The sequence below is a fragment of the Hippocampus comes genome, unplaced genomic scaffold (assembly GCF_001891065.2).
Source record: "Hippocampus comes isolate QL1 unplaced genomic scaffold, H_comes_QL1_v1.1 scaffold105, whole genome shotgun sequence".
In the NCBI taxonomy this organism is placed as follows: domain Eukaryota; kingdom Metazoa; phylum Chordata; class Actinopteri; order Syngnathiformes; family Syngnathidae; genus Hippocampus; species Hippocampus comes.
In genome coordinates, this window is record NW_017806235.1 from 1,443,567 (window position 1) to 1,454,386 (window position 10,820).

At 42.5% G+C, this 10,820-nt stretch overlaps 1 protein-coding gene across 1 annotated transcript in view; it reads right to left on the reverse strand.

The window, feature by feature from the left end:
- Positions 1-7,629, reverse strand: part of LOC109507424 (rho GTPase-activating protein 29-like) — a 31,575-nt gene extending 23,946 nt beyond the window's left edge. The window contains exons 1-2 of the mRNA XM_019856842.1: positions 7,472-7,629; positions 6,220-6,561 (exon numbers count right to left, since the gene is read on the reverse strand). Of these exons, the coding sequence (XP_019712401.1) occupies positions 6,220-6,493 (274 nt within the window). The 5' untranslated portion in view covers positions 6,494-6,561; positions 7,472-7,629. The remainder of the gene's footprint in view (positions 1-6,219; positions 6,562-7,471) is intronic.
- Between the last annotated feature and the right edge of the window lie 3,191 nt (positions 7,630-10,820).

The following is a 10,820-nucleotide window of genomic DNA, read 5'->3' on the forward strand; positions in this document are numbered from 1 at the left end:
ATACGACACCAAAACAAAACAATCCTCCAGTCACTATCAGTTGATAGGCTGCGAAGATCCAAGGTTTTTTTTGGCTGTCTTTTTATGACTGGTGCCAGAGGGCAAAATTTTGCCTTTTCGGGTGGTATCAAAGGCTGAATAACATTTAAATAATGAATAATGGCAGCGTTAACGGGGATATATCAAATAATATCAAAAAGCTGGGACCGGGCTTTCCATTCGCTCCTTCACACCCTTCCCCTGTTTTTCCAGTGTCAGAATTTGAAAGGCACCGACATGGAATTTGCCATTGCATTGTATAATCGGTGGAATGACGGACAGGTGAAAGGGAGTATCAGAATGTAAAATGACCTGGTCCGTTCTTTCTCAGTATTATCTTGAGATCTCGCTGATCTGGGATACTAAAAAGCTGGGAGTGCCCTCGTTCATATTTGAATGCATTTCCATTTGCCCCCTTTCACACTACCCCTGTTTTTTCCTGAGTCTGTGGACCGTGTTAAAGGTTGCAACACAGTATTTCCAATTTTCCGAGGCAGTATCAGAGGTGGGAAGGGTGTCGGCCTGACAGGGAATATTGGAAAGCCGGGACCGGGTCCTGAAGATTCTGTATTCACCTTTCGCACTGTCCCTGTCCTTTTTCTCTTGAGTTGGTGGTAGGTCAAAGGGCGTCGAGACGTGAATACGATGTGAAAGGGGGTCACAAAAATGCAAAGCGAGCCATTGTTCAAGGTGGACATCGGGACTTTGGAATCTTTACAGCCTACCAAACGATGTTGACACGAGGATGGTTTTTAGGACCATCAACAAGGGAAAAGGGCAAAAGGGGCAGTGTGAAAGAGGCGAACAAAAATGTCCTCTCTTTATCAGAGAGGCAGAACCTAGGCTGCATGAAGCGGAAGAATAACCGCCTGTGTCGTCGTCTGTGCAAGAGGCACCGACACAAAATGTCCTCGCTTCCGAGGTAATGACAAGGGATTTCACGGAGGTGGAACAACAGCTGCACAAAAGGGAAAATCCGAAAGCTTCCGAAATGCTATCATCGGCATATTTGACCCCATCCACCAAATGCTGATGCTGTTTATGAGGAACCAGCTTGCTCTGATCTCGCTTTGCAACTTTGTAGAAGTGCAGGAAGTCTGCTTAGGCCGTGTCCTGAAAGTAGGGCAACTATGAGAACGTGTCCTGGAGATGACTTTTGCAACAACAACAAGGTGACGCACAAAGCTGCAAAAAAAAAAAAAAAAAAAGGGCCGAGGTTGTAAATTTCTCACCTCTCCTTCACTGCGACCAATTACACGAACATCCCTCCTTGGCCCATAACCATAAATAACCATGCCAGGAAACAAGGCGCAACCAAGAACTTGCACAAAAACATCCTTCACGTGGCATCATGGGGAGGGGGGAAGTTACAGCGCCCCCCCCTCCGACAAATCAGGTTCTTTTCTTTCTCCCGGCCCATTAAACCATGATGTCGTTAGGACGGCTTTCGATTGAAGGCGCCGCCCGCGAGCCGCCACTTGAGCTGGCACACTTGGGCGGGCGTTCGCGGCGACCGCTCAGGATTTACGGGCAAATGAACAAGGTGGGAGAACAGGGACTGCTTTTAAAATGTTATCCAAGTTTGGTGACTTGAACTTTTGGAGTTCACCCACATCATTTTTGTTTTCACAGTGTTGCATTACGGCACAAATACCGTAAATATTATTCCGAAGATGGCTGTAGCGCCGATGGCTTTCACAGGCGGGCGGCGTGAAATTTCGCCGCAGTGACATGACAACGGCATCGTGGAACACAACAATGCTGTTTGACTGGAATAAAATAACAATCTTATCAGCATGTCGCGATGACACCGGCAAATACTTTGTGGAACACGTACACGTTGAGTCAGTGCGACATTTTGCGGCGTCGTAAAATATTTTCAAACGCAGTCACGCAGACGGAAAGGCAATGAAAAGGATGCCTGACGTTCCTGAAGAAAGAAAGAAGGACGGGTTTGCTAAGGCAACGTCCAGTAAAACCGGCCGCCGAGATGTTGAGCGGGCCCTCTGAGCAAAATTGAGCTGGCTGGCCGTGTATTCCGGGGAGGGGAGGCTTTTTCCACGTCAGTGTGGCTCACAGCTACCCTCGCGCCGCTCTATTGAAGGCGCTTGCGCGGCCACAAGTGAACATTTGTTCTAAAGGAATGCCGAGTATGCGGGAGACTAGGGGGGGGATGGGGGAGGTGTGGAGGGGTCGGCTCAAGCCGGTACGTCGTCGACAGCTTCTTTATTCGTTTTTTTTTTAAATCACCATCTCACCCCCGATTAAAAGAATTAGCTGAAGCAGAACAGGACACGTGGACGTAGAGCGACGAGCGGATGCTAACAATGTCAACAAGAAGACGGAGTTATGCGACGACCTGCGCACGTAATGCGGCAGGCAGCAAGTGCATTTGTGCCGCGTTCAAATGAAACATTGTGTGAATGCACATTGACTTCAAGTGGCTGGAATCAAAACTAAAATCAAAAGCAGAACCAGAAGTGGAATGAGATTGCTCGATGTACCACAACAACCAGGAGCAGGTTTCAATTTTTAACCAAAATGAAATCACAAGTTACTCTTTAACCAAAACTAAAGTCAAAAACAGAATGAGTGGCGCAACTAGTGAATAGTAGCACCATAACAAGAACAATTAGTAGCAGAAAGAGAAAAACACAAAACTGGAGCGAGATGCAGAACTACAAATCGTATCTGAATTAGAATGAGACCTGCAACCAGACGAGTGGCAAACGTACAACAGAAACCAGCACTAGAAGCCCAAGTAGAACCAAAGCTGCAACTGCAACAAGCATGAATGGTACGAGATCCAGAATGAGCATCTAGTTCCAGAACCAAAACCACAAATACCAAAAGTAGAAATAGGCAGCTGAACCTGAACTACACTGCAACCAAGATCAAAACTGGAACCAGATGCAGAACAATAACTACTTTCTGTACTACAACTGGACCCTGGACTAGAACTAGTAGCGTAATTCCAATCAAAAGCATCCATCAACGGGAGAACTAGAACCAAAACCACACTATAACTAGTAGGAGAACGAAAACCAGAATTACCACTGGAACTACCAAAAGCCATGATTGTACAATGAAACTACACTCAAAATCAAAGCCGGAACTCGTCTTGAGAAAGAAAGGAGGGACCGGTGTGCTGAGCGACAGACATCGAACAGGCAGGCCAAGGATATCAACAGCCGTTGATGAGCGCTGTGAAGAAACACCCAAAGACAACAGTCGGAGAAGGTAAAAAAAAAAAAAAAGACACAGAAGAAATATACAGGCCATGCCACGTGATGCAAACCTCTCCCCAGCCAAAGGAATCAGAACACCGGATGGGATTTTTTTTTTGCAAAGGCATACAGAGCAGGGCCACGCAAATGTTTTGGAACAAACATTTATGGACTGAAAAGCCCACTGATGAACTTCGACCAAAGTGATGAAAAGGCCAAAGTATGGAGAAAGAAAGGATCTGCTTCTGATCCAAAACACACGAGCTTATCTGCGAAGCACGGTGGAGGTCATGTCATGGGGCTTGGGCTTGCATGGCTGCCTCTGGAACGGGCTCGCTGGTCTTTATCGAATGATGTCACTCAGGATGGTGGCAAGCAGAATGAATAACGGCTCGGGCTTATTTTGATGATGTCCTTCTGTCGGCAGGGCGTTCTCTGGTCATTGCCGTGTTGCATGAAGAGGACGCTTCTCCCCTTTAGTTTGGATGCATTTTCCTGTCACTTGCATAGAACTAACAGAAAAACACCAGAGACCCAGAAGCAGAACATACATCGATAAAACTATCTTCAATGCCCAAGCCATAGAGGAATTGTGGAAGCCATAAAGCGGGTAGCATCAAGGAACCAACCCACAGGGGCCCACTAAGGCTTTTCTGGGAATTGGGGTCAGGGTTCACCCAATGGGTCATAAGAGCCTCACCTTCTTGTCCTGGCCACTTCAGACCCGACTCAGCAGTGGAGCACGTGTGCGTGTGTGTGCGTGTGTGTGCGTGTGTGTGTGTGTGTGTGTGTGTGTGTGTGTTGGGAGGGTACACGCCAATAGCTTCCCCCCCCCCATGCACTGCTAAGCTAAAGCCTCAAACGAGCCTCTGCTCAGGTGCTAAATTCCTGGGCTAACTGGTTCCTGCTGTTCTGGTTCACGCTGCTTTTGGCGTAGCAATGACATGCCGGTCAGTAAAGGAGGGTGTCACCCTGTTTGTTTCCCGTCAGTTTACACACGGTGGGAATTTATAAACATGAAAGAGACTGGCTCAATCCGAAAATCTGGGGGCAGGGGTGCACAAGTCCCGTCCTTCAGGTCCCCCCCCTACACAGCATGTTTGACATGTTTCCCCCTCAGGCTTCTGCAAAGCTTGCTTTTAAGTTCACCATTTGAATCAGGTGTGTTGGAGGAGGGGGAACATGTAAAACAGGCCGGGTAATGAGATCCGAGGTGACATGATCATTTTGCTTTCTGAAATTGTGACCCTTGTTTTTCGGTGTGCATTTGGTAACCGACTGGTGGCAAACAACCACCACGAATTCTTCAGTTGTACGGGATAGAACTCCCCACAAACGAGTACACATGCCGTGAAAAGTAAGCTTTTTATCCACCTGAAACAGACGGAGGGATTAAGCCTGGTGACGACGAACGCGGCATAATGCCATTATTATTATTTTAGTTTTTAGTGATGTGTTAAGCTCCTTACAAAGTCAGGAGAGGACGCTCACAAACCATTTGTGACCTTCATTTCACGCACACACGCACACACACGCGCGCGCGTGCACGCATACATGCATACACGCATATGCATGTGCAAACATACACGGACACACGCAATGACTCACTCACAGAGAGCGTCCTCCTCCAAGCACAGGAATGGTTAAACAAATCACTCCCGCTGCCAGGAGCACTGTTGGGACCCCAGTGTGTGTGTGTGTGTGTGTGTGTGTGTGTGTGTGTGTGTGTGGGTGTGTGTGTGTGTGCGTGTAGTAGTAGTGCATTCGGGATCAAACTACAGCCGAGTCACATTGTAGCAAAACAAAGCAAAACATCGCCCAGGTGGGACAAAATATTGATATGGCAATGTATCATTTTTTTTTTTCACTGACAATATACATTTTGATATCGACAAGCCAGAGCCGAAAATCAGTTGTTCTATTGACATCATGACGTATCATCTTTTTTCTTATGATACAGCATCCTATCCACTCAGAGGCATGAAATATTGATCCGTTTTAACAAAGGGTAGAACAATTTACTGTATAGGCAATGCAATGTATCTTTTTGTTTCCACCATACAGTATCAATGCTGAAGCATCAAATTTCAGTCCGCTTTGAAACGGAGTGATACGATATATCGATACGGTGAGGTATTGTTTCTGATTATGATCCAGTATCAATACACAAGTGTAAAATATTAATTGTTTTGTTAGTGACAAGAAAAAAAAACATGATGATGCAACATTTATGCTTAGGATACAGCATTGATACAAAAGCGTCACAGATCCGTGTTGATTTAAGGGTGGGACATAATATCAATTTTGTGATTGCTTCCAATACACTAGCGATACACAAGAGTGAGAAGCCCGTCAATATTAACAAGGTTTCTTCTTTTTCCCCCTTATGGGATTTTTGACTTTTTCCTTGCCCTCTGGGGAGTTTAGACCAGGGGATGCCATTAATACTTTTCAAGTGTGGGCTTGTGAAGCCCTTTCAGACTCTTTTGTGATTAAGGGCTACATAAACAAATTTGACCAGAATTGGCCTATCCATAACTATGACGGCATTCACAATGCCCACCCAATTCAGATTTATTTTCATTTAATCTGATCTTTTGCAATAATCATTCACATTACATCAACAAATGTGACGTCTAATTGTGTGCATGGAATGTGTCTGTGGAGTGACGCATGTGCACAATGTGTGCTTGAACTAACCGGTCCAGTTTTATCTGGATCAGTTCGAAAGCATCTTCTTATCACCACTGACAGTTTTCTGCTCCTTTGTTTGCCACGAATTTCGCTCATGTCTGTTCAGTCGAAAAAATGTGACGCTTGCCGCCTTTTGACGACAACAAATTCAGAGGCGCACGACCTGAGCAACCAGACAACAGTCCATACTGTTTGTTGATGTTTGGAGAGTCTCAAAACGTTTCTAAGAATACCGTATTGCGAATGCTTCTTGTCTCACCTGGACTCTGGAAGGCTTCTTTGAGGTGCAGCAGCACGTTGGCAAACCACCTGACGTCATTCACCAGCATCATGACGTACTCCGGGTCCACTCCGGGCGGGCATGACGCAGACACCAAGGGATCAGCACCATCACTCAGCAGGTTGTGCGAGCGTCGCCTGTGCCCGACATCCCAGGTCTTGGTGGAGCCCGTCAGGGAATCGGAGTGATGTCTGGACGCCGCAGAAGCATGACCCCGCTTTACGCCGCCGCCTTCGCTGCTCTTACGGAGCATCCTGGCAGCGAGGTCAGTAGCGGGGAGCTACTCTACTAAACAGCCACCCAGACGCTCAATGGCTTCCCCTAGAGACACACAGGATCAAGATGGTCATAATGATGATGATGATGATGATCAAGCTCTCCGAACTAAACACACAAATTAATTCGCATAATTTGATACAGCCAGATCTGGCCCCGAGACATTCAGTTAGACACCAATGTTCTATTCAAATATCATTCAACATGATTCCAATCCATCCGCATTTTTCACTGAGCACATCAGCATTCATATGCATTTTTTTTTTCCAAAATGGCAACTATAGTTAGTATTATTACCAGACTATTAGAATCATTCTTTTCTTGCTGTTAGTTTAATATTCACGCTTTAATAAAGCTATAGTTTTTGGTCAAAGGCTCTTTAAATTAAGTTGAGTAGCGTGCTGTTTTCAAGTACAGTACTTTTAATCAAATTTGATTGGATGATATGTCAAAAAAATTATGTCGTTACCTGATAGTACCAATAATGAAGTGTTTAGTATCGCCTTCAATCATTTTAGCCATGCTAGAAAAGGAGAGTCAGATAAACCGAGTCCGATTAAAAACAGCAAAAATTAGGTTATTCGTTCGATACACATTTAGTATCATACAGATAATAGATGGTCGTAAATCGAATCGGGCAATCATTATCGACATTTTATGCTGAAGGTTCGATACAGACCTCGACTTAAAAGCAAACGATGGAGATCTTTGATGATAAAACATGACTAATGACGAAAGGTAAGGTTTTGCATACCAGGGCTGACGAAAATGCTGTTTACTGTTATTATCACAATTGTTCAAAAGAATATTTGTAGTATTTAGTGTGCTTAGTTTAATACTAGGCTTAGAATGTTGTACTGTACTTTCCTTCCGACAATCGGTCAGAAAGCATTTCGCTGCAAAACTAAAAAAAAATAAAAACATCAAAAACAAAACATGCGTTTTCACCACTCACCTGGCCAGCACTCTTTGGACATGGTAGCAAAGATATCCAAACAATGTTTTAGAAAAATAGTATTCCAGTTCGAGGGGAATAGAACTTTAAAAGAGGAAAAAGTGAGGAACGGCGACTGAACTGTACGTGTTCGCTGCACTGCAGCCCAAGCAGCCAACTCTCAAATCATTCCTCATTAACAAGCCCCCTCGTCACGTGGGGGGTCGAACGGCGCGTTGATTGGTTTAAAACTAGTGGAGAGGGCGGGGCCTCGGTGACGCTTACTGGACGAGCGGACGCATGGGATTTAAAAAGCTTAATCATCAAAGGAACACAAAAATGAATGGCTTTTTGTCGTGATTAAATACTCGTTGTTAGCCTAACGTGAGCGAAACGTCAGCGCACGAGTTAGTCAGCAACATTACGAAGTCACATTGGAGTTTATTGTTCACTTGTTTAGTATGCGATCTTGTTTCCGAGCGACACTGGAACGGCACTTTGTCACAGTAATGTAATATTTAAAAATATATCAATCATTTAAATAAACAACTAATTTAAGCTTTTATGGACAACTATGGTTAAATCTGAGCTGCAAATCCAGATTTGGGTACTTTGTGTTGCCCATGCTGCCATCTAGTGTGCAAAGAATTCAAGCGGATCCTAGCTTCAGGGGTGATTCAGATGTTTGTGGTTTGTTTTCTTTTGTACAACCACAATATTAGTACACCACAAGCTAATGACTTCCGAAACAAGCGTGGTTATTAAAAAAAAAAAACTGCCCTAAAGATAACAATACAAGAACACATATGAACATGCTTCCTATGTGGTTGGTAGTTTTCTCTCAGTACTCAAGTGACCAATCAAATCGAAATTAGGTGTGGGATAAAATGCTACTGTAACGTATTGTTCAAATGTCAGTTTATACCGCGTGTGTCCAAAACATCGATATTGTGATATCTGCTTTATGATGAAATGCTAACAACATAGCAAGTTTCCCCATAATGCCACTTGGTATTGACTTGCACATGAGCAATTGCCCAACTTAACCAATGCGTTCAAACAACATAGCCGTGTAAAAAATGTTTACTTTACATTGAGAGTTCTACGCTTCTGTACAGTACACGACCCATGCCATACAAATACCAGTTTTGTAGAAATGTGACGAATAGTTAAACTAAAGTGACATCTGTAAAGGTTTGGAGCCACACTATCGGATCACATTGGACTGTCATCTGTTTGTCTTTTATTTTTCATATACAAAAAGATGTCATCTACTTTTTTTTTTAATATTTCTAAGCATTTTCCAAGACAAAAGTCAAACATCTCAGCACGGGAATCATCACATCAACGGGGAAAATCTCATTCACACTCGAGCAAGAGCTTTCTTTGCTTTCTCACACACATTAATAATCATCCTCATCATTTAAAAAAAACGTATACATACAGTAACTGAGCGATTCTGAACTAGAGTGGGCTAAGTCCTTTTTATGTCAACAACAGAAATGAACAGAGAAGAGGCATATCTTTTCTGTGAATGTGTCTAAATCGAAGTGAGTTCCAATTTTGGCAAATTGGGGCAGCCCATAATTGCACTCAGCATGTTTTCAAGCCTGCGTGCCAGTGCATCTGCATGTCAGTAGAGTAAATGTTATTTCCCATATTATCTTGATACATGTTTCGATTTCCGTCCAAACCCAAAGTGGCAGCCAAAATGGAGTTGGCCCACTCTTGTTCTCAGTGGCTCATTTAATTGTTTTTGTCCTTTTTACAAATGACGCCAAGTTACAGAGGTACTGTGTGAGGTAAGTGGTCAGAAAAACTGGAAGCGTTTTTTTTTGGGGGGGGGGGGTCATTGTGTGAAAGCACCTGGGTGTACCGGTAGGGTGGGAGTGTGGGTCGTCGTTGCACACACAGCTGAGTGACCATCAAATGATATTCAAATGACTATTGCTGTGTTAAATATATTGCTGGACCCTCAGTTCATACGCGCACCATTGTGCACATCAAAAACGTTTGTTTGTTTTTTTTGTACATTTTTTCCACCCCCGCGAAACCAGAAAACACATGACAGAGCACTTTTTTTTTTTTTTACAGAAATCGTAAGAATTAAAGTCACCATGTTTGCACAGCACCGCATGTCTTAACTATAAAGTCTGAACGTCACATCGGCAGGTTATGAGTTTATTTAGAGGTAATACTGTTCCCCACAATAAACAAAAACAAAAAGCCACTGCTCGCCCCCAAAAATTAAAACAAAAGTTATGCATACAGTTAAGGCCAAAATTATTTTTTTATATTTGTGAATAGGTATTTTCTTGCTGGAAATCAGGCTGTAAGGAAATGATTAAGAATTGATACGTTGAAATATTTTATATTGTAAATAGGTATACACACACACGTTGTGTGTGTGTGTGTGTATGTATATATAGCGGAGTTTTTAATTTTCTTTGTTTCTAAAGCCAAGTATAATATATTCTAGTTCTTTACTTGATTTGAGTCACTGCTGGTCGACAGCCATCCAGAAGTATCATCTTGTGATATGTTTATTCAAATAAATAAATGTTAATTGAAACAGTTTGAATGTGGTCTTCCTTTTCTTCATTGCACTGCACAGATATTGGTTCGAGACTTGGTCTTGGCAGAATATATTGACACCCCTTATTTTGGAGCATGAAAAAAAAATTCATGCGTTGAAAAATAAAAAAATGTCATTTACATACATGTAAAATATCAGTAACGCAATGTTTATACAATTTCATACCCACGACATTTTTCCCAACATGTGTTTCTATATATCTGTTCTCTAAAACACCGTGTATGACTCAACACATTTCTATTGCTTAGCTTCAGGAATTTTGGACATTTTTATTCTCAATTCATAAGATTTGATGGGGTAAAACATGAATAGTGACAATGGGGCCGTTTACTTTTTTTTTGGTGTAATTATTCATTTTTTGCCACTTTCCATTAAGAATTAATTTTTTTTTTAAAACAACTACAAAAAAAAAAACCAACACACCTCCTAAATTTGAGAGAATTTGTAGTTTGAGTCTGAGATGAAACAAAAATCACAAGTGCTGATCTCAACAATTGTAAATTACAACATTGGACCTGATTTCTGATACTGCGAAAAAATAATTTGATGAAATTGAAAATTTCTGCAATTATTTTAACTGCTTCCAGTACTTAGACACTTCTCCAGCTAAGAGACCCATTCAACAGATATAAAAAAAAAAAAATCTCTAAATATGGCAATTTTGGACTTAACTATAAATAGAAACCGTTTTTTCTTTACATACATATGCAGAATAATCGCTTTCCATGTTTAAAAAAAAAATGTCCATCACCTTTTTTTTTTTTTAACAACAAT